General features: G+C 40.8%; 1 protein-coding gene across 2 annotated transcripts in view; it reads left to right on the top strand.

Annotated features, from left to right (window-relative positions):
* The window catches only part of MAPRE2 (microtubule associated protein RP/EB family member 2), a 167,876-nt gene that overhangs the window by 4,294 nt on the left and 136,251 nt on the right, over positions 1 to 27,331 (top strand). For both annotated transcript variants that reach the window (XM_047794117.1, XM_047794116.1), the window contains exon 2: positions 22,539 to 22,600. Coding sequence is in view for 1 of the 2 variants with exons in the window: in XM_047794116.1 (XP_047650072.1) it covers positions 22,539 to 22,600 (62 nt within the window). In the remaining variant the exon portion in view is untranslated. The remainder of the gene's footprint in view (positions 1 to 22,538; positions 22,601 to 27,331) is intronic.

Consider the following 27,331-nt stretch of genomic DNA (forward strand, 5'->3'; position numbering starts at 1 on the left):
ATGAATTTTAGTGATATGGCCAACTTCTGGGCCCAAACACTGCAATACTTATTTACATTGAGATACATCATAGTTCCCAGAGCTCTAGAAAATGCAAAAACACACCCTGGACCGCAAGCCCATGGTCACACTTGCCTCAACTCATTAGCAGTAGAAAGTTCCTTTTCCTCCACCCTACAGGGGCATTTGTCTGCATATTTGTTTTGATATATGAATGCATAACTTGAGGATCTCTTCAGATCTAGACATTTTCTATTGACTGTCACTTCATAGACTTAAAACATGATGTGGAAATTTGTTACTTTGGGAAATAGCACTCCTCTTCCAAAGTATGCATTTAGGGTAAATTGCTTGCTGTTTACCAAGGCAGCGATGGTTAAATAAGAAGCAGATATACATATTAGTCACTGATATCATTAAAGGCTGACAATATGCCATGGACAATTTAGTTAGAAGTTTTGAATTCAAAAATAGATCAGGAGTTCCCATTGTGGCTCAGCAGTAAAAAACCCAACTAGTATCCATGAGGATGTGGTTTGATCCCTGGCCCTGCTCAGTGGGTTAAGGATCTGGCATTTGCCATGAGCTGTGGTGTAGGTCACAGGTGTGACTCAGATCCTGCATTGCTGGGGCTGTGGCGTAGGCCAGCAGTTTGTAGCTCTGATTCGGTCCCTAGCCTGGGAACTTCGATGTGCTGAGGGTGCAGCCCTAAAAAGAAAAAATAAAATAATAAATAAAAGTAGATCAGATTATGATCCAGAAATTCAAATTATTTGCCTTCTGCCCAAGGCTGAACAGATTACTATTAAGATTCTAGAAAGAGTATTTGAAAGAAGGACAACTACCTTGATAGGAACTTTGTCTTAATTTAGGGTTGCCTCTCAAAGTTTTCTTCAGTTAAGAGAGCTTCCTCTTTTTTGATGACTTGTTAATGCCACAGACCGTTTGCAAATGAGTTCTATTTTGATTCATAGAGCAACTTTAAGGGTTATATATAATTTGTGTCTTCTTCATCCCTGCCAGAATCAGTACACCTGCAATTTAGAGACCATTGCATGAACATTGCACAATAAGTAATGTAAATTTTGAAGTGCCTGGGATCAGCTAAATCATTTCTAAAAACGAAAACAAGCTATTGTATATAGAACGAATAAACAAGGTCCTACTATATTGCACAGGGAACTAAATTCAATATCCCAAGATAAAACATAATGAACAAGAATATAAAAGGAATATATATATATATATATATATATATATATATACACACAACCGAATCACTTTGTCGTACGGTAGAAATTAACACAACATTGTAAATCAACTATAACTTTTTAAATGTAAGTGTATTTAATCTCATCCTAGGACTGTTGGTAGTAATGGCATGTAGATAACTAACTTCCAAGGTAACTTAACCCATGAGTGTTCCTGATGGGGTAATTTGGGAAGGGGAGGAAGGGGACAACTGAAGACAGATTGCATAACTCCTATGTTGACTTGGAACTAGTCCAAGTGAAATTAACTTTCTTCCCTTATCGTAATTTAGATTCCACTAAATTTTTGTTCCTAAATACCTTTTGTTTGATAGAGTGTCTGCAGTACATATATCACTTGTAGTTCTCTCCCAAGTAGTTACTAAAGTTAGGAATTAATTAGATTTACTGTGTATTTAACCAGAATAGGGAATTCATATTTGTCAATTGCTTCGGCAGGGGCAAAACACTCAAAAGCATTTTGCTAACAGACAAACCTTGGTTCTAACTTAGGCTAATTATAAACATCATGTCAGGAATGACTATTGGTATTTGAAGTCAGTATAAGGGAAATTAAGCAAAAAAACAAACAACAAAACAAAAAAAAATGGCTGCTGGGAAATGAGGCAATTCCTGTGTTTTTTTGCTAAATTATCTAAAACTTTTTATTGGCTGTCATATGTAAAAGTGCAATCAGACGACTAGATTCCCCTCTTTAAAAGCTGTAGTGCTGGAGCTCCTACTATCGAGAAATGAGATCTATCATGTCTTGGGAACCCTGGGACACAGGTTTGATCACTGGCCCAGCACAGTGAGTTAAGGATCAGCATTTCTGCAACTTTGGCTTAGGTTGAGACTGCAGCTCTGATCTGACCCCTGGCCCATGAGCAACACACACCTCGGGGTGGAAAAAAAAAAAAAAAAACCTACAGTACTATTTACAATAGCTAAGACATGGAGGCAACCCAAAGGTCTATTGACAGATGAATGGGTAAAGAAGATTTGGTACTTATATACAATGGAATATTACTCAGCTATAAAAAAGAATGACATAATGCCATTTTCAGCAACATGAATGGACCTGGAGATTATCATACTAAGTGAAGTAAGCCAGATAAAGCCAGACACTTATATGTGGAATCTAAAAAAAAATGATACAAATGAACTTATAAAACAGAAATAGGCTCACAGACTTATAAATTTATGGTTACCAAAGGGTGAAGGGGGAGGGATAAATTAGGAGTTTAGGATTAGCATATATACACAACCATATATAAAATAGCCAGAGTTCCCATTGTTATTCAGTAGAAATTAATCTGACTAGCATCCATGAGGATGCAGGTTCTCTATCCCTGGCCTTGCCTGGTGGTTGGGGATCGGGCATTGCCATGATGTATGGTGTAGGTCGTAGACACGGCTTGGATCCTGTATTGCTGTGGCTGTGGTGTAGGCTAGCAGCTACAGCTCCAATTTGTCCCCTAGCCTGGGAACCTCCATATGCTGTGGGTGCGGCCATAAAAAGTCAAAAAAAGACAAAAAATAATAATGATAATAAAATAGATAACCAAAAAGGACCTACTGTATAGCACAAGGAAATACACTTGATATTTTATAGTAACCTATAAAGGAAGAAAATCTGAAATATATATATATATATGTATGACTGAATTGCTTTGCTGTACACTTGAAACTAATACAGCATTGTATATCAGCTATACCTCAATTTAAAAAATTGGAGTTCCCGTCGTGGTTCAGTGGTTAACGAATCCAACTAGGAACCATGAGGTCACGGGTTTGATCCCTGGGCCTTGTTGAGTGGGTTAAGGATCTGGCGTTGCCGTGAGTTGTGGTGTAGGTCACAGACGTAGCTCAGAGCCCACTTTGCTGTGGCTGTGGTGTAGGCTGGCCGCTACAGCTCCGATTAGACCCCTAGCCTGGGAACCTCCATGTGCCACAAGTGTGGCCCTAAAATGGCAAACAATAATAATAATTTTTTTTTCTTTTTAGGGCCACACCCATGGCATATGGAGGTTCCCAAGCTAGCAGTCTAATCAGAGCTATGGCTGCTGGCCTGCACCACAGCCACAGCAATGCCAGATCCAAGCCAAGTCTTCAACCTACACCACAGCTCACAGCAATGCTGGCTCCTTAACCCACTGAACAAGGCCATGGATCCAACCTGCAACCTCATGGTTCCTAGTTGGATTCGTTACTGCCCTGCCATGATGGGAAATCCTAAAAAATATTTTTTTTTTAAGCTGGTAAAGTTGGCTTTCAAAAACTGATAAACAAGAAGGGAGAGAATGCCTGCAACAACCTTAGACTTTCCTTCCTTCCTTCCAAAATAATCTTAAATCCAGTCAACCCGCCAAACTGTGATGTATTAAGAACTTCTCATGAGTCTAACAAAGAAATCACTATCTCCATGCTCCCACTGAGCATCTTCAGTTCTCCAAAAGTGAAAAAGACAGGGAACTAGAAGAAAAACCTTCCTGCTTCAAGCCACCTGGTCCTTCCCCAGAAAGGATGCTATTATACATGACTTCTGGTAGCTTCACTTCCTGCCTGCCCTCTATCATGATTTTCTTTGAGTGCAGTCTTCTGGGTACAAATCTCCCAAAAGGAGTTTCCATGAATCAATAGCAGTAATAGCCAAGTGCTCCGTGTGGTATTGGCAAGTCCAGAAAGCAATTCCATGTGCCATTGGAATGTTTAAACAACACTGACGTTGGGTCTGTTAATTCTCCATGCCAGAATCAACTCTCTTAGGACTTAAATGCAAGTTAGAATCTAGGGAATGTTTTTAACAATGGTTGCCAGATAAAATACAGGATGCCCAGTTAAACGTAAATTTCAGGTAAACAATGATTTTTTTTTTTTTTTTTTAGTTTAAGTATGTCCTATATATTGCCTGGGGTATATCAATACTGAGAAAGTAATCTTTTATCTAAAATTCAAATTTAGCTGGGCACCCCATCTTTTTTGGTGGTGGTCGATTGAAGTTTTATTTTTGTTTTCTCTTTTTGTTTTTGCTGAGTTTCCCAACCTTTTATCCCATAATCTCAACATGACTAGCTTTCCTGGTCTGCAGAATATCTGATCTCAGACTCTATTTATTGGATAATAAAATATCTTAGCTGCCTTTGCCTAATAAAGAGAAAAATCATGCATTATTGGAAGTTTTCTGCACACTTTGCTTAAGAAGGGAAATAAAAAGTAAAGCCAGATCAAGAAAATTAGCAATTTTATTTCGTGAACTCCCTTAAGATACTTCCTATTATTTCACAGGCCTTTTAATAAGATAGATACATCAATAGGTAAATTGCTAGCTCAAGTGATACCAGCCTGAGAGACCCATCAACCTTGTCCACAAGATTTAGTTGATCGAAGTTCAACCTCAGGTGACTCCACTGATGTCTCACTGGTCAAGTGAGGTCCCAGGACCTGTAGCATCAGCATTACCTGGAATGCCTTGATATGTAGAATTTGGGGCTCCACCCAGACCTTCTCAATCAGAATCTTCAGTTTAACAAAATCATAGGTGATTCGTATATACATTAAAGTTTGAGTTGGCCTGAACTAGAGGATCCACTTTTTCACCATAAATTTTTTTTTATGTTTAATACCATGTTGAAATAATCCTTAACAACTGTCTGTTTTAACACATATGAAGTAGTTTCTTCAAGATCTGAAACTATTGTATTCTGTTTTATTCAGATGAAAATTCTGAATGACCATTTCTAATATTCTTTTATAATGAATATATGCAACAAAATAGACAAATGTAAGTTTAAAAATGTCATTGCTAGAACTGATTCAACAGCCTATTATGACTTTCTGGCTTGTCCTTGATTGAGAACCGACAAATATTTCCTGGTCCTCAAATCACCAGCAAATCTTTTTCATGTTTGTGTACTTTCTATATTGTAACTTACAGGATATTTATATGCCAACACCATATGCCCATATGTTTGCATCCCTAGATTCTTTTAAAACTGAACGACAGACATGCAGTTGGGGCCTGTGGCAAATTCCAAACTACTTTTATGAAATTTTAACGTTTTAAAAAGCAATTTAAAAGGCTCCATAGATCCTCATTCCTTTTGAGTTCAAAAACTTTTTTTTTTTTAGGGCCACACCCATGGCATATGGAAGTTGCCAGGCTAGGGGTCGAATTGGAGCTACAGCTGCCAGCCTACTCCACAGCCACAGCAATGTGGGATCAGAGCTGCATCTACGACTTGCACCACAGCTCATGGCAATGCCAGATCCTTAACCCACTGAGCAAGGCCAGGGATCGAACCCACATCCTCATGGATCCTGGTCAGGTTTGTTAACCGCCAAGCCATGAAGGGAACTCCAAAAAGCCCCTTCTTTATGCTTGCCTGCTTGTTTTTTTAAGAGGTTATAGGGTTGTGTTGTAGAAAGGATTCTCGAATTGGGCCAAGAGTATCAGAAGGCCTGACGTTTACAACTAGTTCTGGGTGGTTTTGGGACCTTACTATCCTTCATCAACATGCCTGAAATTGGGTTTTCTCATCTGTCAAATACAGACAGTGGAGTCTGGCATTATCTCACAAGATTCTTGTAAGGATCAAATTAGATAATGTGTGTGTGGGTCTTTGTGATGACTGTGTTGTGTATAGTGATGTGGTCATAAGATTAGTTTAGTGACCTGCTTCAGATAGGGCTGGCAGTTGACTAAACATTCAGTGATGTAGAGTTCCTGCTGTGGTACAGTGGGGGTTAAGAATTTGACTGCAGCGGCTTGGGTCCCTGTGGAGACACGGGTTCCATACCTGGCCCAGCACAGTGGGTTAAAGGCTCTGGCATAGGTTGCAGCTGCGGCTTGGATTCAGTCCCTGGCCTGGGAACTGCCATGTGCTGAGGGTTCAGCCATAAAAAAAAAAAAAAAAAAAATTATATGATGTGGTCTCTTGTAGCACACCTAATTCAGAAGAAAGGTGATGATAATTTTATTTTACTTTGTTTGTTTGTTTGTTTTGATTTTTAAGGCCGCACCTGAGGCATATGGAGGTTCCTAGGCTAGAGGTCTAATCGAAGCTACAGCTGCCAGCCTACACCACAGCCACAGCAACGTGGGCTCTGAGCCATATCTGCGACCTACACCACAGCTCACGGCAACACCGGATCCTTAACCCACTGAGTGAGTCCAGGGATCAAACCAGCAACCTCATGCTTCCTAGTTGGATTTGTTTCTGCTGCACCACGATAGGAACTCCAGGTGATGATAATTTTAACACTTCCATCTATGCACTGGGAATGGAACCATCAAGCATAAATCTAGTAGACCTGCAGCTTGTGGCTCTACGTCCACTGCAGCCACAACTCTGCCTTCTGTTCCTCAGAAATTTAAAGTTCTCCTCCTGGCTTGGGACAGTGGTATGCTCTGGGGCACCAAGCAATGAATTCTTCATCAGGGTACCACTCATGGCTCTATGAAGTCAAAAGGCGCAAGGATTTTTATCCTGCCAGAATTCTATACAATTCCTTCAGCATTTTTTTCCCCAGGAAAAATTGACTAATGGGTTATAAAAAACATGCTTCAATATTTTAAATTAATTTTTAAAATAAAATATTATTCCTTCAAACACGTTTTTATGTCACCATCATAATTAATTGTCATCATCAGTTATTAAGCAGCTTAGTGTCTTCAACATAATCCCAGATTGGAAGATGCTGCATGGTCATTTTGTTAAAAGACACCCCAGTGCAGAATTTAACTCCCAAGCCCATGGAGGAGAAACTCATTTTTTTGTTGTTGTTTTGATAAACACAACATAAAATCATTAGTGAAAAGCCTGGAAAAGATGAGAGGGGCATGAGATGAAGCACTCCTAATTTCACCACCTTCATGCAACTATCACAAATCTATTTTTGTTTTTGTGTGAAATTCTCATTGTCTATGTACACGGTCAACAATATTTCACATAAAAATTTTTGTTAGCATGTTGAATGTTGTCTTCACATTCAACATAGTGTTTTAGCTGTGGTGTCTGCATGTTCTTCTTCCTGGGCTGTCTTTCCTTGGTCATTCATGCTCAAACTTTGATTGATCACAGGTGTTAATCCTTCCAGGGCCTCGCCACTTGGTGCGCTCCGTGGACCACAGAGCATCTTAGGAATGCCCAAACTCAGGCTCCACCCCAGACATTCTTAATCAGAATTTGTCCCTTAATAAGATCCACCATGGGGGTCTGTTGTTATGAGTTAACACTGGAGAAACCTTGTTTTGGAAAGTCTTTCCTAACCTCTTAACCATTGCTTCCCGCCCCTTGCCACCACTCCCCCCCACCCACCGCTGCCCCCAGGATAGGTTAGGTAGTTCATTGTTGTTGCCCTTTAAGTCCCCCCACGTGGGTCTGCCCAGCACATACATTGGTTGGAGATGGTGATGAACTCGTGTAGTCATCTCCACAGTCCCAGGTCCTGGCCTGGCGCTTGACATGTAAGAGGTTTTATATTTGGAATTGTTTCAGCATTTTCCAGCACCACTGCTTTGTAGACAAAGAAATGCAGAAGAAGGGATTTTTTTTCCCACTGGGAAGTGGGGTACTCAGGTAGGGCTCTCCCAGTTGTTGGCCTGCAGTTTCCAGTTCCTTTTGTTGCAGTCTTTATTATAGAAAAGTTGGGGGTGCTTTTCTCTGCAAATTTCTGAAATGGCACTGCTGGAACTTCATTCCTCTTGCTTAAAATATTAATTTTTGGGAGTTCTCTTGTGCAGCGGGTTAAGGATCCCGTTGTCACTGCATTGGCTCAGGTTGCTGCTGTGGCGCCAGTTTTGTCCCTGGCCTGGGAACTTCCGCATGCAGTGGGTGCAACAAAAAAAAATAATATCTATTAAACACCAACACATCAGAGGAATTGCAATCTTCAGTTGGTATAAAGGTAGAGCTGCTGCCAGGGTGTTTAGGAGAAGTAGATAGTGGCTATCTGACAGGAGAAAATACAACTCTAGTAGGTGGTAGAAAAGGTAAATAGGGGAATGCTGCAAAAAGACTTCTAGTTCTGACATGTTATACTATTTTTGTCTTGAATCATTATTGGTCACTTTTCCAGTTTAAAATAAATGACATTTTTCATCTATAAAAACTCAGGATGGGACATTTCTTCCCCATCCTGCATCTCACAAGTTTCATCCACCCCCTACATTCAGAGCAAAACTGATACTCTGGGGATTTTTTTTTTTTCCTGATGTTTATTTTATTTTTTATTTTTTATTTATTTATTTATTTTTGTCTTTTTGCTATTTCTTGGGCCGCTCCCGTGGCATATGGAGGTTCCCAGGCTAGGAGTCCAATTGGAGCTGTAGCCACCGGCCTACACCAGAGCCACAGCAATGCGGGATCCGAGCCACATCTGCAACCTACACCACAGCTCACGGCAATGCCGGATTGTTAACCCACTGGATTGTTAACCCACTGAGCAAGGGCAGGGATCGAACCCGAAACCTCATGGTTCCTAGTCAGATTCGTTTCCACTGCACCATGATGGGAACGCCGAGATGTTTGTTTTTAAATTGTAGACCAAGTGCTGTAACTGATGTTGCTAAATTTGGGTGAGCAGCCCCCGAACCATGGGGAATTTTCACCAGATTCACAAACCACTAAGTCTTTTCATTGTGGAAGGAATGTTTTGTGAACTCAGAGATGGATAATCTGACGAGGAAGGCTCAGCCCTGGAGGCTGCTGTTCTGAAGTAGCAGGAGACTGATTAGGGCTTTGGAATCAAGTTGTACCCAGAAACAAGAAGCATCTCTGTCCCGCAGGGCCATTGTTTTGTCTTCTTTGAAAGGGACAAGAGGCTCCTGGTACTGCTTATCAACAGCTCTCACAATTAGCCACACAGACCACAAGGAGTATATTCAAGAATGTGTAGCTCCCCCCACCCCCACCTTGGAAGTCTATGGCTGTACTTACCCATCACCATGGACACCACCTCCGGTGGAATCATGAATCTGAGTTAGGTTTATCCCTTGTGGAAAAGTGTACAAGGTTGTCTTTCTGCCCTAAACTGCTTATCCAAGTGTCTGTGATGATATTATTCATGGCAGTTTGCCCAGACTGTGCACCTTGGGTGGGGTTTGTAAGTCATTTGACAGCCTCAGAGCGTACCTGTTGAGCAATCTGACTCAGATGAGCCATGCAAGATAGGTAGAACAATTGTGTTCTATACATTGTAACATTCAGCCTAAGTCCATTTGAGTCATATTTTCCCCTGGGGATTGTGGCCCATCCCAATGGAAAGCGATATTTAGCAACATATTCTTGTGGGGCTTAGTGGTGTTTTAAGGGTTGCTCTTGGAATCTGAAAGCTGTATGCATTTTTTTTCATTTGTGTAATTCCATTTATTGATGATGGCTGTATGTGTTTTTGTTTTTCACATGTTGGGGGTTTGTTTTGAAATGTTAAATAACCTTGTTACTAGCATTGGACTGTGTTACTGTGTTAATAATTTTATATGAATTTGGTTGATAGAGTTTTACACCTTGATTTCTCTATTTGAAAAACTTCCCCAATGTTCATTACTAATGTTCATGAGCTCTAGAGATTTAAAAGCAAAAAGAACAAAGTTATCCCAGATATGACGAACTTGAAAGATGGTCAACAAAGAGCAGCCACAACATCTACTAAAATATTCAAGAGAAAAGAAAGACAAAAACGGTTGTCTCTAATTAACCTCTTTATTCAAACGATCATCTCTTAAAAATCTTTGCACTTTAGGCACAATATCATCCTATTGTTTTTATTATTAACTATCATTTTAAGCTGATTGTCAAGGGACTTGGTTCTCTTCCAGTTCTGCTTAAAGACCCATCCCAGCTAACTCACCTGGGGCCCCTATGCTCCTTAGTAAAGAGGGGGATCTTATCTTTAAAGCATCCTTTTCCCACAAGATATCCCAGTGCTCTGAAAGGTGGTTGTTTGTCCAACTTTCTTAGAATAAAATAGAGTAGAAAATGCACTGAGAACTGTATTCCCCCCCACCACCCCCGGAGAGAAATTCGCACGTTTTTCAACAACTGAGGAAAAACGTATAGTTTTGATTGTCCCCTAGCACCTCAAATTTTTTAGTTAAATTGTAATAGAAGCAGTGATAAGATTCAAACTTCCATGTAACATATGGAGAATACCATTGCAGCTCATCAAAATATGAAGGCAGTGGGGTTTCTAGCAGAGTAGACACATTTTTAAAAGCATCCTCTGGGAGAGCCTCCTGTGCTCCCCATTCCCTGTGCATCCTGTGTGTGTGGTGGCGGGCAGTGAGCCTCTCTCCACCAGTCAGCCTGCACTGGGATACAGAGATGTCACATATCACATCCAGTTAAAGGGAAGGAAAATCCGTGATAAAAGCAGACCTACCAACCCAGTCTAGCAGTGAGTTGTATTGTATAGCAGTGAGTTGTATTGTGCTGCGCCCGCAATATAGGCAAAGAAATGAAAGGCTGCATCAAAAAGGCATACAAAGGGCAGTCTCTCTTATAATATTGCAGTTGAATGCTAGAAAATGTGGAAAGGCCAAATGTCAGTAGTTGTGGCCAGAGGTAAGAATCATTCCTGATTTTATCTTATGGCCCTGGGACCATCACTGATGCAGGATGGTGCTTGAGGAAAAAGCCTTCCCCTGACTGGGCTGCAGTGTCACTGTACTCTGGACTCTAGAAATGTGACCCCAAGATGTTCTTGTGTGACCAAATGGTGCAGGTGCGGAGGTCTAGCATAACTGGTGAGTCCCGACAGAGGTGGTCTCACTAAATCGGTACCTAACTCTGTATTCCTGTCATTATGCAAGGTAGGACCATAGTACAGTCGGCCCTTGAACAGCAGGGATTTGAACTGCACGGATCCATTTATGCTCGGACATTTTTCATTAGTAACAACTACGGTACAACATGGTCCCTGGCTTGTTAAATCCTCAGACACAGAGGAACCTTGGATATGAAGGACTTAATGATTCTAGGTTATGCTTGAATTAACCTCCCCCGCTGCTCAAGGGTCAGCTGGATATTTAGAGCCAGAGGGAGCCTTGGAAATCATCTCATTTAATCCATTGTTTTTCTAGATGAAAAACTGAGGCATGGAGACTTTCCCTACCAAAAACTTAGTAATTTCAGAGTCTTAAAGGTGTTCTGGCTTTTTTCTCATTGTTTGCTTTTGACAGTGTTTGATGGATCAGCCAGGCATCCTCCTGGCTCTCAAGCACGTGGTACTCTGCTAACAGCTCAGTGTTGGCTGTCCCCTCAGGGAGCAGAAAGGAAGGAGTTTGTGGGATGGGGAGGAACAAGAAAGCAGAAAAATTAGGCTCTCTGGGGTCCAAAAGATGTGAAAGAAATCAGACTATTAAACACTGCATTAAATGAAGTGATTATCTACAAAGCCTGAAATCCCCACAACAATCTTATAAGTCAGAATTCTACATAAAGCCAACAGGAAAAATTCCACTTGGGGCCACAAGAAAGTTTTTGTGTTTTGCTCTTTGTTCTTGACTGCCAACTTTAGAGGGATGGTGGTCAAAATGTGGGGTTTGCTGAGTCACAGACTGCAGAAAAGGCAGTATCAAAATAGGCTGCCAAAGGGCCAGTGAAGGTCCTACTTAAAGAGTTCCTTGGGGTCCCTTTCATCGAGGCCACATCTACAAGGTCCCTTTAGACAGGCATTCTCTCCCATTCTAAGCTTGTATGTTTCCCTAGAGTCAATTTTATTTTGATATTTCCTGACCATCTAATTAATAGTCAGACAGTTGATGAGAGATATGCGTTCAAATTCAGTTATTTACCAGTGATAATTATAAACATAAGTGTTTTCCACTTACCTAGACATTTACAGTTGTTAAATAATTTTTACACCTAGCAGTGAACTCTAAGTGGCTGTACTTTACAGAAAACCATAAAAATTAGGGCCAAGAGGTTTTCGTGGGGTTTTTAAAAATTTTTTATTGTAGTTGATTTACAATGTTCTGTTAATTTCTGCTGTATAGCAAAATGACCCAGTTATATATATACACACACACACACACACACACTTTTTTTCTCATATTATCTTCTGTCATGTTCTGTCACAAGTGATTGGATATAGTTCCCTGTGTTATACAATAGGGCCTCATTGCTTATCCATTCTAAATGTAATAGTTTGCATCTACTAACCCCAATCTCCTAGTCCATCCCACTCCCTCTCTCTTCCCCTTGATAACCAGAGGTCTGCTCTCCACGTCTGTGAGTCTGTTTCTGTTCTATAGGTTCATCTGTGCCATATTTTGGATTCCACATATAAGTGATATCATATGGTATTTGTCTTTCTCTTTCTGACTTACTTAGTATGAGAATCTCCACTTCCATCCATGTTGCTGCAAATGGTATTATTTTGTTCTTCTTTGTGGCTGAGTAGTATTCCATTGTGTGTATGTACCACATCTTCTTAATCCATTAATCTGTCGATGGACATTTAGGTTGTTTCTATGTCTTGGTTATTGTGAATAGTGCTGCAATGAACACAGGGTGTATGTATTTTTTGAATGAAATTTTTGTCTGGATACATGCCCAGCAGTGGGATTGCTGAATCATACAATAGTTCTTTATTTAGTTTTCTGAGGCACCTCCATACTGTTTTCCGTAGTGGTTGTACCAATTTACATTCCCACCAACAGTGTAGGAGAGTTCTCTTTTCTCACATCCTCTCCAGCATTTGTTATTTGTTGACTTGTTAATCATGGCCATTCTGACAGGTGTGAGGTGGTACCTCATTGTAGTTTTGATTTGCATTTCTCTAATAATTACTGATGTTGAACATTTTTTTCATGTGCCTATTGGCCATTCATATCTCTTCTTTGGAGAAATATCTATTTAGGTCTTCTTAAGTAGACACCTACAGCATATGGAATTTCCCAGGCTACAGGTGAATTGGACCTGCAGCTGCCAACCTATGCCACAGCCACAGCAACGCCAGATCTGAGCCGCATTTGTGTGCGATCCATGCTTATGGCAACGCCAGATCATTAACCCACTGAACAAGTCTAGGGATTGAACCCACATCCTCATGGACACTGTGTCAGGTTCTTAACCCAGTGAGCCACAGCAGGAACTCTGGGGCCCAGAGTTGAAATGCCGTGCCCAAGGCCACATAATTGGGAAAAACCTCAAGCTCGGGGAATGTTACTCCAGGTCCCATGTTCCTTATTCCAGGCATGTTTACAAATGATATTTGGACCCTCTGAGTAGCCCTCAATTGTCCCTTTAACCCTTAAAGATACTGAATTACAACACTATCTTAACATCTAACTAACTTGTATTTCCCGGGGAAAGATGCATAAGGTTTCTTATCGATCACAGATGAGGCTTCTGATCTTCAGCCCTTGATGTTCATTTGTTTTTCCATAGTTTGAAAATGCAAGGGCAGCTTGTGAGGCCATGTTGATGTGTCTAGGAGTATTATTAGAAAGTGATGGCAATCTCAAAAGTCACTTTGAACCTGATGCTTTGAGACAGAATGATGGTCCAAGTATACTATAGTGTATGCAGATTTTAAGTATTTGCAAGGTTAAATTTTTAGCCCCATGTTTGCTTTTGACAGACAGGGTTTGGCGGATCCTCGGAGCACTGTCCTGACTCTCTCTCCAGCACACTAGATGTAGGTGTGGTGGCTTCATCTGAATCAGTTGTCTACAGAAGGGAAAAGTGACTTTATTGGAGGTGTTCATGTAACAAGATTCAGAATCAACCATACAGATTGGCAGAGAAGAAATAAAGATGTATGTTACTATCATACTCTAACATGTTTACATAGATTCATTATTCAGTTAAGCATATATCATTTTGGAAAGGAGAGCACTTTCTCTAAGGACGTAAAACTCTGGATGAGTGCATGACCACTGAGAGGTTAGGGATATAAAGAGAGAGGAGAAGCAAGAGGAAAACGGTGGGGTACTCCAAGGATGGATTTAGCCTCCTTAAATTTGTGGTGACTTAGCCTTGATAATAAGGTCTGAGCTCTAAGTTAGTCTCTTTCAGTTGGGATCATCTGAGTGAGTGGCCCATCTAACTAAGCTGGATGGTTAAGGTTACCATCCAGCAGATCATGGAAAGAGCTCTGATGGGGAGAGACCACCTTACTGGCAACTCAAAAGTGTGGTCCCCAGATCAGCAGCAGAGACATCAACTAGAAGTTTTTATAAAGGGAGACTCTGACCCCACCCCCAATCTATCGAAACATCCTCTGAATTTTAACAAGATTCCCAGGTGACTCTTAAATATGAAATGGCTTTCAAACTTTACCTGCTATCCAAGAGGATAGCAGGCAAAAGTTTTTCCCCTGGGTTCTATTCCCCCTGTCAATATCATTGCATTCACAGCTCCATGATGGAATCATTAATGCATGTGTGTCTGTAAGCTCCTTGGTGGCTGCACAGTGTATTAGAGCTCCAGCACCTAGCATGATGCTTGGGATAAAATACGTGTGTAAGGCAGCACTCAAGAGCTCCAGCTCTTATGTCCAAAAACGTGAGTGTGAATCCCAGCCCTGCCACAAGCCTCAGTTCATGTATCTATAAGATAGGAATTTTTTTAAAAAGACATAGGAATAAAAAGAGCACCCCTCAGAGGGTTATTGGGAGTAAGTGAGCTGATGCATGTAACATACTTAGCCCAGCACCTGCTGCACACTTGCCATGTGTAAATAGTAGCTGTTATGTGCTCGATAAATGTTGAACAAATGAATTGATAGGAACTTCATGTTAAAAAAAAAAGTTACAAAGATCAAAACTTGGTGCCCTATTCCTTCAAATATATGTTCTTATGCTTCTGTTTCTTTTTAGTGCAGCATATGGAAATTTCCAGGCTGGGGATCATATTGGAGCTGCATTTGCTGGCCTACAGCACAGCCACAGCAGCTCGGGACCCCAGCCATATCTGTGACCTATACCACAGTTCACAGCAATGCCAGATCCCTAACCCACTGAGTGAGGCCAGGGATCAAACCCACATCTTCATGGATACTAGTCAGGTTCATAACCACTGAGCCACAATGGGAACTCCCCCTTCTTATGCTTTTAATGTTGCTTCTTTGGGTGGTCAAAGGAATAACCAACTACAGGCAGGACACAGGTAAAGCAAGGTTCTAGTTTCCTCTATGACCTGAGCAACAAATTTGAACCCTGGACTCTAAGACAATCTGATACTGTTTTCTGTGTTGCTTTCCTGCTTCATGAACATGCTGCTACATTTTATTATCAATTACACTTGTGAGCAGAGGAGCTGTTCTATTAAATGACTCTCTTTTCAAGGGTATTAGATTTTCAATGAACAAAAGAAGTGAAAAATTATTATCAAAAATATTTCACAGGAATACAATGCATGTAGCATTTCTCAAAGGTAGTTTGTCTTGTGTCATTTTTTAAATTTATTTTTTACATTAGCACTAGGAATGTTCTAGAATAGAAAGGGCAGTCTAACTACTTCTACAGCTAGGAGCAGATGGATGAAGGAGGAGCCTAGAAGAGGGAGTTAGGCTCATTTTGTAAGAAAAGGACTGAATTTTAATTTAATTATAGTTATCACTTTAGATAGTCTCTCGGGATGATCTTTTATTTTTATAGAAACCCAAATCACACGACCAAAAGACGTTTATAACATCATTACCATTCTTCATAGATCCCACCAAAATCCCTTTATCAGCCAGCTGTCATTTTCCAAAAGCCCTTTAATATACAAGATGGGTCATGTGCAGCCTGCCTTTTCTAAGGAGAGGAATGCCTGGTACCGTATTCCCCACCCAAGATTCAGTGTCGTTTGACCTTTGCTTGCCGGATAACCTCCCTGGTTTGGTTTCCCTGCTGGGTGCTCAGCTCTTTGCTTCCCGGCAGTCATGCCTCTGGTCCCCTGGGGGAGTTGAACTGGGCAGGCTCTTGGCCTTTCTCTGGAGCCCCTTGGAAGAGCCCTGAGGTCAACCAGAGACCACTAATTGGGGCATCTCATGGTGGAGGCAGGGCCTCTCTGGAAGGCTGGTATCGGTCTAAGGATTCATCTTTTGTGACCTTCTGCTCAGGCATCAAGTTGCTTTATTCCTAGAAAGTCATGGACCTCCCACACAAAAAGATGTGGTCTACAACTGCCGTGATTCAGTCCCTCTGAGCAGCTACAGGGAGTTTGGAATTCAACACACTGCTCAATATGAAGATCCAAAGATAGCAGAGTCAACTCCTGGGAGGGAAACTGGGATTCAGGTCCCAGTGGTGTCCTCTTCCCAGAAAAGCTGGGAACAGCTGGGGAGGCAGTGATTCCTGCCTCTTTGCCAGTAGAATGCTTTAACCTTTGGTTGATCAGAAGTCTCATTGGCCAGATACGTAGCAGTCAAAGAAGAGAGAACTCTTCCCTTCCAGGGTGAGGCATGACTGGCAATATTTTCACAACCCTTTTTTTCATTCTATTGTATCTTGTATGCTGGTGCTTTTTTGGCCAGACAAGGAGACAGTCTTTCAGGGGGCTTTTTTTTTTTTTTTTTTGTCTTTTGTCTTTTGTCTTTTCAGGGCTGTACCCACAGCATATGGAGGTTCCTAGGCTAGGGATCTAATCAGAGCTACAGCTGCCAGTCTACACCACAGCCACAGCAACATGGGATCCGAGCCTCGTCTGTGACCTACAACCACAGCTCACGGCAACACCAGATCCTTTACCCCATGAGCAGGGCCAGGGATCAAACCTGTGTTCTCATTGATACTAGTGGGGTTCATTACCCCTGAGCCAGGACAGAACTGCAAGAGTTTGATTCTTATGTTAACAATGATATTTGGTCTTTTCAAGTGAAACATATCCAACAGACAAGCCAGGAGAGGGCAGCTGGCTTTCGGTGCTCATATTTGAGGGGCTGCCTAGGGCTCAAAAAGAAGAGTACAAGTCAACAGCATCTCTCCTAAGGCGGGGCAGGGGCTGGGGAGGAAGTCTGCCAGCTCCTCTTTGTGGGGTGATTATGATTAGGCCCTCAATAGTCTGTGTCCCAGGTTAGAATACAGAATACCTGCCTCGTCATCAATGAACCACATAGGATGACATTCTATTCCTGTGCAAATAAGACATGGGAATTTTGGAAATTTGTGGAAAGCATGAACTCAAAAGTATAAGAGAGTGTTTTCAAAATGCAGTGTGTATCAAACTGCTGTTGAGAAGTCACTTCCAGCTTGGGGTGTGTATATTTGTATCTGTATTTTGAATTTTAAGGCCAGGAAGGTAAATGGAGGAGAGAGAGGGAATAACGGCAGAGAAAATTCCAAGACAGGCAAGATTGGACAGAAAATGCTGGCAGTGAGTTCTGAATGCTAAAATCGTGGGTGAGAGATTATTTTTCTTGGATCTGCCTAAGATGGAGCAAATTCCTGACCCCATCTGGCCCACTGCCTTGGGGCTTTTGTTCTTCTCTGAAAAGGTTAAAAAAGGGGGGGGGGATATCTTGCTCAATTCCGGTTGCTTTCTAATCTGATTTTTTTTTAAATTAACTTTTATTTTGAGACGATTTACATTAACATGTAATTGTAAGAAATACAGAGAGGAGTTCCCTTCGTGGCTCAGTGGTTAACGAATCCGACTAGGAACCAGGAGGTTGCGGGTTTGATCCCTGGCCTTGCTCAGTGGGTTAACGATCCAGCATTGCCGTGAGCTGTGGTGTAGGTTGCAGATGTGGCTCGGATCCCGCATTGCTGTGGCTCTGGTGTAGGCCGGTGGCTACAGCTCCAATTGGACCCCTAGCCTGGGAATCTCCATATGCCACGGGAGCGGCCCAAGAAATGGCAAAAAGACAAAAAGAAAAAAAAAAAGACAAAAAAAAAAGAAAAGAAATACAGAGAGATCACTGTACTCTCCACTCAGTTTCCCCCTTGATGGTAACATCTTGCAAATATATGTACAATGTCACAGTAAATAGGTTGACACTGACACATGTTCAAGGTACAGAACACTTCTCGCACCAAAAGGATACCTCCTGTTGCCCTTTTATAATCATACCCTTTTCCTTCCAGCCCTCACTCTTTCTTCAGCCTCTGGCAGCCACTCATCCATGTGCCCTTCCTGTGGTTTTCTAATTCAAGAACCATAGATAAATGGAACCATACAGTATCTAACCTATGGATTGGCTTTTTTCACTCAGCATAATTCTCTGGAGATTGAGCCAGGATTTTTTTTTTTTTTTTTTTTAGGTATCAATAGTTGTTTCTTTGTTGTTTTTTATTGGTGAGTAACATTCTGTAGGATGGAGGTACCAGTTTGTTTAAGTATTAACCTGTCAAAGGACATCTGAGATATCTCAATTTTGGCTACTGTGAATAAACCTAATAAGGATAAGTTTTAACTTTTATGGGAAAATGCCAGGAGTACAGTTGGTGGGTTACATGGTAGTCATATGTTTCATTCAGGGTTTTGTTTATTTTTTTCAATAGTCAAATGTTTTCTAGAGTAGCTGAACCATTTTACAATTTCATAAGCAATTTATGAATGATCCAGTTTCTTCTCATCCTCATCAGAATTTCAGGTTGTCACTATTTCTTATTTTAGCTGTGCTGACAAGTGTCTAGTGATATCTCATGGGTTGTTTTTTTTTTTTCTTCTCTCCACTTACCTAATGGCTAATGAGGTTGAATGTCATTCCATGCGCTCATCTATCATTTATCCTTCTCAGCTAAATGTCTATCAGTGTCTTCTGACCCTTTTCTAATTGATTTTAACTGAATTTTGAGAGTTCCTAATTTATCCTAGATACCAGTCCTTTGTCAGGTATGTGGACAACAAATATTTCCATCTACTTCACATGGACAGCAGTTCTTAATTTTGAGGAGGTCTGGTTGACCAGTTGTCCCTCATATGGACTGTGTTTTTGGTGTCATGGCTTAGAAACTCTTTGCCAAGCCCTAGATCCTAAAGATTTTTCTCCTGTGTTTTTTTGTTATTGTTTGTTTTGGTTTTGTTTTTTGTCTTTTTAGGGCCACACCCATGGCATATGGAGGTGACCAGGCTAGGAGTCCAATAGGAGCTATGCCTACCGCCCTATGCCACAGCCCCAGCAAATTGGAATCTGAGCTGCATACTGCAGCTCATGGCAACGCTGGATCCTTAACCCACTGAGTGAGGCCAGGGATCAAACCCGAGTCCTCATGGATGCTAGTTGGGTTTGTTAACTGCTGAGCTATGATGGAACTCCTTTCCTGTGTTTTAATTTTTCCTAAAAGTTTCATAGTTCTGCATTTAAATGCATTTAAATAGTGATCCCTTTTGAGTTAATCTTTTTAAAAAGTGTGCAACTCATAGACATTAGACCTCCCCCCTCACCAGGCTGTGCCTTATTGAGCACCCACTATAGCCAAGGAGTGGCCTGAGTGTTCTCCAGGTGTTTGAAATCAATAGCAAAGGCCTGGCTTTTACAGTGGTGCGGTGTGATGGAAGAGCAGAGTCGGACAGACTCAATTAGAACTTGTCACTCAAGCTGCCTGGTATTGGGAAAACTGGTCCACTGCTCTGAGCCTCTATTTTTTCATTTGTAATATGATGGTTTTGAGGGTTCAACTAGATAAAATATGTGAAATGACTTGTGGAGGGATGTTCAATAAATGGTCTTATTCTTCTCCAAACTGATCCATTGCAGCTGTTGAAAAATTACCAAGGCGCTGTTGTCAGAACTGAAAAAGGCCAGTTGTATTCAGGCCAATCCTGACTTTTCTAAGGGCTAATTATTTGGTAGATAGATAAACCAGGAACCTCATGCTCTTTCTTCCTAGCTTGGTAGCCAACACTTTGCCTGGATACGTAGCTACTGGTTACTAGTTAAATAAAGAGCAACTGAAATTTTTATTCTCATTCAGTTAAAATTTCTAGAAGATTGGAGGACTTACGAAAAGAAACAGATGTGGATGGGAACAGCTTTTTTTTTTTGTCTTTTTGCCATTTCTTGGGCCGCTCCCGTGGCATATGGAGATTCCCAGGCTAGGGGTCCAATTGGAGCTGTAGCCACCAGCCTACACCAGAGCCACAGCAACTTGGGATCTGAGCCGCTTCTGCAACCTACACCACAGCTCACGGCAATGCTGGATCCCTAACCCACTGAGCAAGGCCAGGGATCAAACCTGCAACCTCCTGGTTCCTAGTCGGATTCGTTAACCACTGCGCCACGACGGGAACTCCGGAAACAGCTTTTAAAAAAACAGTTTTTTTAACTTTTAACTTTTTTTAACTCATTAAATTATGGGAAAATGTGAAATATTCATCAAATTAAATTCTGAAGAAATTCTACCTGTTGTATCTGAAGAAAAAAAATTATCGGCTTACCTGGGTCCAGTTCTTGAAACCACTCACATTAAATTTTCTGATTTTTTTTTTTTTTTGTCTTTTTGGGGCTACACTTCTGGCATATGGAGGTTCCCAGGCTAGGAGTAGAATTGGAGCTGGAGCTGTGAGCCACAGTCACAACACCACCAGATCCGGGCCGCGTCCATGACCTACACCACAGCTCATAGCAACGAGGGATCCTTAACCCGCTGAGCGAGGCCAGGGATCAAACCTGCGTCCTCATGGATACCAGTCAGATTCGTTTCTGCTGAGCCACAATGGAACTCCTAAATTTTCTGATTTTTTCATAAGCCAGATTCTATTATTTGCTCTCGAACTCCCTTATTGAATGGTGTAACATTGAAAATTCAACTATTACCTTTATTTGCTCTCACAGCATTTTTCGTTTTGTTATTTGCTTTTTTTTTTTCTTATACCATCTCCTCTTTCCTTTATAGAAAAAGCATAAAATACCTCTGTCTTCCCTTTCTAAAAATCCTTTTCCCATGTTCCCATTGGACTTAGTGGATTAAGAATCGAACGTAGTATCCATGAGGATGCGGGTTCAATCCCTGGCCTTGCACAGTGGGTTAAGGATTCTGCATGCCCCAAGCTGCAGCTTAGGTAGAGGATATGGCTCAGATCCTGCATTGCTGTGGCTGTGGCATAGGCCTGCAGCTGCAGCTCCACTTCAACCCCTAGCCTGGGATTTTCCATATATAGCAGGTGCAGCCATAATAAGAAAAAAAAAATATTTCTCCCAGTGACATCTCCAGGACTATGTCTGGGATTAATCATGTGGTTTTGGATATGCCACAAATATTTTATTTTTATACAATTGATTTTAAGCTAAACAGGCACCAAAGGCATTTCTGAAATGGCCATATGGAGCAATATGCAGGGTGGGGCTTAGGTGACTGGTGGGAAGAGGTCATTTCCATCTGTTTCTTGGGTTGTGGGAACCTTAGTAAATGTTCATGCACATCTGCATCTCGGGTCCTTTTTAGCTGCATCCATTGGAGCCACAAGCAGCCTCCCCAGGCTACCGTCCACCCCACCCCAACCTGGGACCCTCAAAACCTGAAGTTCTCACGCATTTCTCAGCCTCTGGAACTGGATCTGACCTTCATCAATTTCCTGTCTTATCGTTTAGTCAGCATGTTTTGAAGATAAATAGCAAATTCATATAAAGTAAATAATTACTTGAGGGTGTATATATTTTGAAGTTTGATCCTGGCATTGTTTATAGTGCTTAGTCAGTTAAAATTAAATACCTCTTTTAACCAGAAAAATAAGCCTGTGTTGATACTAGATATAAAAAATGGAAATTTGATGCTTTGTTTGATGTTGGCATTTGAAACCCACTGAGGAGTTCCCGTTGTGGTGCAGCAGAAACAAATCTGACTAGGAACTATGAGGTTGTGGGTTCGATCCCTGGCCTCGCTCAGTGGGTTAAGGATCCGGCATTGCTTTGAGCAGTGGTGTAGGTTGCAGACGCGGCTCAGATCTGACATTGCCGTGGCTGTGGGGTATGCCAGCAGCTGTAATTCTGATTAGACCCCTAGCCTGGGAACCTCAATTTGCTGAGGGTGCGGCCCTAGAAAGCAAAAAAAAAAAAAAAAAACGAAAAAACCTGAAACCCCTTTGAAGTCACTGCTTCCATCTCATCAGGCTATCAAAGGGAGAAGGGCAACTGTTCTCTTTATAGGACTGGCATTATATAAATATTCACAAACTGTAATTAACCCAAGAATTGATATAATAACAGAGATTAAGACCCTATTGTTTGGCTGACTTACTCTCTCTCAAATGGTAAAATCAACTAAATTTGGATATCACGTGCATTTTAATTATCTCTTCCATTCCTGGCCACAGCCAGAAAACTAAATTATAACTCTTTCACCCCTATGTTTTCATTATATTAAATGGTCTCTCTCTCTTTTTTTTTTTTTTTCATTTTTTGCCATCACAGTATCCCATTTCTCAGAGGAATATTTCATCTCGACAGCCAGGGAGAGAGCCTGGATGCTCGAGGTAAGGTTTCAAAGTAAATTATGTTGCATGACTCCTTATTTACAGATTAAATTGGAGTGTGTATTATTAATGCCTTTGTGACAAATTTATTTTCAAAAATTTGTTACGCAATTAAGGCAAATATTCAAATAAACATGCTTCATTAAAACATTATTTTTTAAAGTAATTCCATTTCCTTTGTGTTCTGAGGGCTAACTACCTGTTATCAGCAATTTCTCTCAAACTGCTCAAGCCAGTGAAAGTTTAATTTTGGAGATCTTATTAGTGACAAGTGAAGTAAGAGAATGTCAACATATAATCAGATGACCTCATGACATTCCTAACTGTGAATCAGTGATTATTCCATCTTGTTAAAAATCAAGGCCACTGCTCTGTTGACTTTGCAATAGAGAATGATGGGCATCTTAAAGGAGACGAAGGTTCAGAAAGCCTCACTCTTTTCAGTTTGGGATTTGTGTTTAAGATACAGTCATTAGAGAGATCCCGTTGTGGCTCAATGGTAATGAACCTGACTAGCATCCATGAGGGTGCAGGTTCAATCCCTGGCCTCACTCAGTGGGTTAAGAATCCAATGTTGTCATGAGCTGTGGTGTAGGGCTTGGATCCCACGTTGCTATAGCTATGGCATAGGCTGACAGCTGCAGCTCCAATTAGACCCCTAGCCTGGGAACTTCCATATGCCACGTGTTAAGCCCTAAAAAGCAAAAATAAAAAAAATATATATATATATACACACATATATATATATATGTAATCATTTGACCTTCTGTTATTTCCCACTGGTGCTCTGAGCCTCTACCTAATATTCCAGGAGCCCACTAGAACAAAGAAACAATTAACTGAAATTCCACCAGGTGGCAATATTCGGAAAGCCATCCAGAGAGGTTTCAAAGCTATGAGCTATTATTGTTCACACAGAGAATAGTCCCACAAACTATAAATTCCTAGATTTCATTAAAGGTATTCTAAACATCTTTTATTTTACTTTTTGACACAGCATTGAAATTTTTACGAGGGGGAAAATAGGGCTGTGTATTGGGGGGTGGGGAGATATATGCTTGCTTTTTTTTTTTTTTTTTTATTCTGGAAGGCTAAAATTAGAAACTTCATTCTTTAGTAATTCTCAAAATGGTGTTGGCGAGTAGTTAAAAGCTCAAATCAGTGGGTAATAGACCATATTTGTCTTAGGGTCTCTTTGTGATAAATGCTATGGTTGATCATTTTTAACCGAATTATTTGAGAAGAGAAACCTAAAATGCTTAGAGAAGAGTAGAATTCTAAGGAGTTGCCTGGGATAATTAAAACAAATGAAATTGACAGGTACAAACCTTATTCATAATGATTTGAAGTAAGTAAGGTTTATTTCAATAGAATGAGTAAACTTTGCCCCTTTTGCTCTCATGAAAGTCGAGATTATATGTGTACCCTGAGTGGTATCCAAACAGCTGGACTCTTCAAGGACCAGAGCTGGCCCCAGGGCGGAGTTGGGATGGAGAGAAGGAAGTAGAAAGGCGTCTGAGGGCAATTGAGATCGGAACAACCAATAAGAGGAGCCGCCGTAGCTTTCCGAGTGCATGTAAAAGCAGCCCTTGAACAGACCCTGTGTGCCCTTGGAAACCTGTTCTTGTGCCAGCAGCCCTTGTGGGAGGGGGTCCCTAGATCTGGTGTCCAGGGCATTCCTACTTAATTTCTATTGTTCTGGAATATTGTCTAATTAATACCCTTTTCACCCTCATCGTAGTGTGAAAACATCATGAACATAAATGAATGGGCTTGGCTGTGTTCCAGTAAAACTTTGCATAGAAAATGGGGTTCCCTTTGTGGGGACAAACCCGACTAGGACCCATGAGGATGCTGGTTTGATCCCTGTCCTCACTCAGAGCTGTGGTGTAGGTCGCAGACAGGGCTCGGATCCCGAGCTGCTGTGGCTGTAGGCCAGTGGCTACAGCTCCAATTTGGACCCCTGGCCTGGGAGCCTCCATATGCTGAGGGTGCGGCCCTAAAAAGCAAAACAAACAAACAAACAAAAACAAAAACCAAAAAAACTTTACGTACAAAAGCAGGCAGCCAGCGCCATTTGGCTGGCAGAGTTAATAGACTTGTTTGAGGTAATAGGTGGTAAGAGAGGACCTCCTCAATATTCTATAATACACTACATGGGAAAAGAATTTGAAAAAAGAGTGGGTATGTGTATATGTGTAACTGAGTCACTTGGCTGTACACCTGAAACTAACAACTATGTAAATCAAAATAAATGTTTTAATTGTAAAATGTAATTAATTTTAATATGAAATGTAAATTATATATAAATATGTTTTATATAAATATATAACTATATTTGCATAAACATTTTATATAAAATATAAAATTAATATAAAATTTAAGACATTGTAAATCAACTATACTCCAATATAAAATTTCAAAAAAATTTTTTAAACTACCTAAAAAAATTGAACAGGGACAGGAGTTGGTGGAGAACCAGGAATACATCCATCCTTCGTTCCTCTCTCTTCTTTGCATAGTGCAGCCTCCTCATTTAACCCTCTCAGAAACTGGTATTAATAGTTTCCTTGAGTGAGTCTCACCATCAATCGTGTAGTCCCTGAGATTCCTTTGCTGGGTCTAACTACTTACTTCTCTTCCAAATCTGTTTCTGCACCTGCACATCGTGCCTGTGCTCTGTAACTCCTGACCCAGAATACCCTCCCTATTCAGGCATCACCTGAATCCTAGAGTTAAATACTGGAGCAATAGCTATGAACGGGCATTTTAATTTATACTTTGGTCCTCACTGAATATCTGTCTATGGGAAATGCAGTCACATTAAGGAAAGATTAATGTTGACTATCCCAAGCTTTTCATTATAAAAAATAATAAATTTTGAAATTCCCTTGTGGTGCAGCAGGTTTAGGATCTGGCATTGTCACTGCAGCAGCTCAAGTCACTGTTGGGGTGTGGATTTGATCCCTGGCCTGGAAACTTCCACATGCCACGGTTGCAGCCAAAAATAATAATAATAATACTAAATTTGAAGGAAACTTTGGGGGAAAAAGAAAATCACCCATAACAACACCATCCCAAAATAACTATTTTTCTTTTTCTTTTTTGGCATATTTGCTGTTCCCATTAAGTATTTCTGTCTTATCATAATGGATAGCATAGTGCATGTGAACTTTGTATTTTATTTAGCATTAATCACAAGCATCTTTCATGAGTCATCAGAACTATGATTAGAATAGTATTATGTTGTATCAGTATGCCATCATATCTTCTAACTTTTCACTTAAAAGTCCTATAGTACATTTTTGTAGACTTTATTATTGTTTGGTTGTTTTGGTTTGGTTTAGTTTGGGTTTTTGGTTTTTGTTTCTTAGGACAAAATCCCAGAAGAGAGATTATTATCCAAAGATATGACCGTTTTTGACTTTTACTCTAGCTTACCATATCTTTTCTTAAAAGTTTTGGAGTATTTTATAAGCATATGCAGTTTGAGGGGACTAGCCTCACCACAACTTTATGAGAAATAGTAATTTACTCAGTAATATTTATTGAATGTCTTCCATATGTAAAGAGCAGTGCTAATTACTGTGCTGTGTGTGTGTGTTTGTAAATATATGTATAAATATACACATGAATGATGTGCTCCTTCCACAAACATTTATTGAATGCCAACTATGAACTATGTATTGTAGGGTTCGGGGTTTTTTTTTTTTTCTTTTTTGGCCACCCTGTTGCATATGGAAGTTCCCAGGCCAGGGGTCAGATCCGTGCTTCATTTGGGACCTGCGCTGCAGGTATGGCAATGCCAGATCCTTAACCCACTGTGCAAGGCTGGGGATCAAACCTGTGTCCCAGCGCTCCAGAGATACCACCAGTGCAGTTGTGCCACAGTGGGAACTCCTGTGTTGCAGGGTTTTAAAGATGAGCAGAACATAGCTTCTGAGTTTTATTTTACTGAGGAGTTAAGATGCATACATAAATAACTAGGATAAAATATACAAAATGAAACACACCATAGGAGATACAGAGTTAAAATATGAAGGGAGTTTGAGTGGGAGAGTAGAAATGGCATCTGAGCCAAACTTTGAAGGTAAATTGGATTGAGATGCTCAGAAGTAGCAAGATTTACCCTTCATTCCATAAACATATCTCTTTTTTTCTATTTTTATGGCTACACCTGCAGCATATGGAAGTTCCCTGGGCCAGGGATTGAATTCAAGCCAAAGCTGCAACCTATACCACAGCTGCATCAATGCTGGATCCTTTAACTCGAACCCATGCCTCCACAGCAGCTAGAGCTGCTGCAGTCAGATTCTTAACCCACTGTGGCATGGTGGGAGCTCCCCATCAACATATCCTAATTGCCAACCACATGCCAGGTCCTCTGCTTCAAGCTAGGGATATAAAGGTGGACAGACAGAGCTCTTAAAACTTTCTCTCTAGTGGAAGAGATAGTCTTTAAAAAAAAAAAAAATTGTAACTGTGATAAATGGAATGGCTCGTCCAGCAGAGGATACATGGAGGTAGGGATGAAACCCAGGTTTTCTTTGAAGAGGAACTTTTTCCTGGCTCCTCTTTTGGCCTCAGATTGTGTCAGAATGTGTGGGAGATCTGCTTTCTGGAAGTTTGATGGTTATTCTAGCAATAGTGATCAGCATTCCAGTTAAAATTGGCCTACGTTAGAGTTTTTGCCATGGCTCAACAGTTAACGAATCTGACTAGGATTCATGA

This window comes from Phacochoerus africanus, chromosome 8, assembly GCF_016906955.1.
Source record: "Phacochoerus africanus isolate WHEZ1 chromosome 8, ROS_Pafr_v1, whole genome shotgun sequence".
Lineage (NCBI taxonomy): Eukaryota > Metazoa > Chordata > Mammalia > Artiodactyla > Suidae > Phacochoerus > Phacochoerus africanus.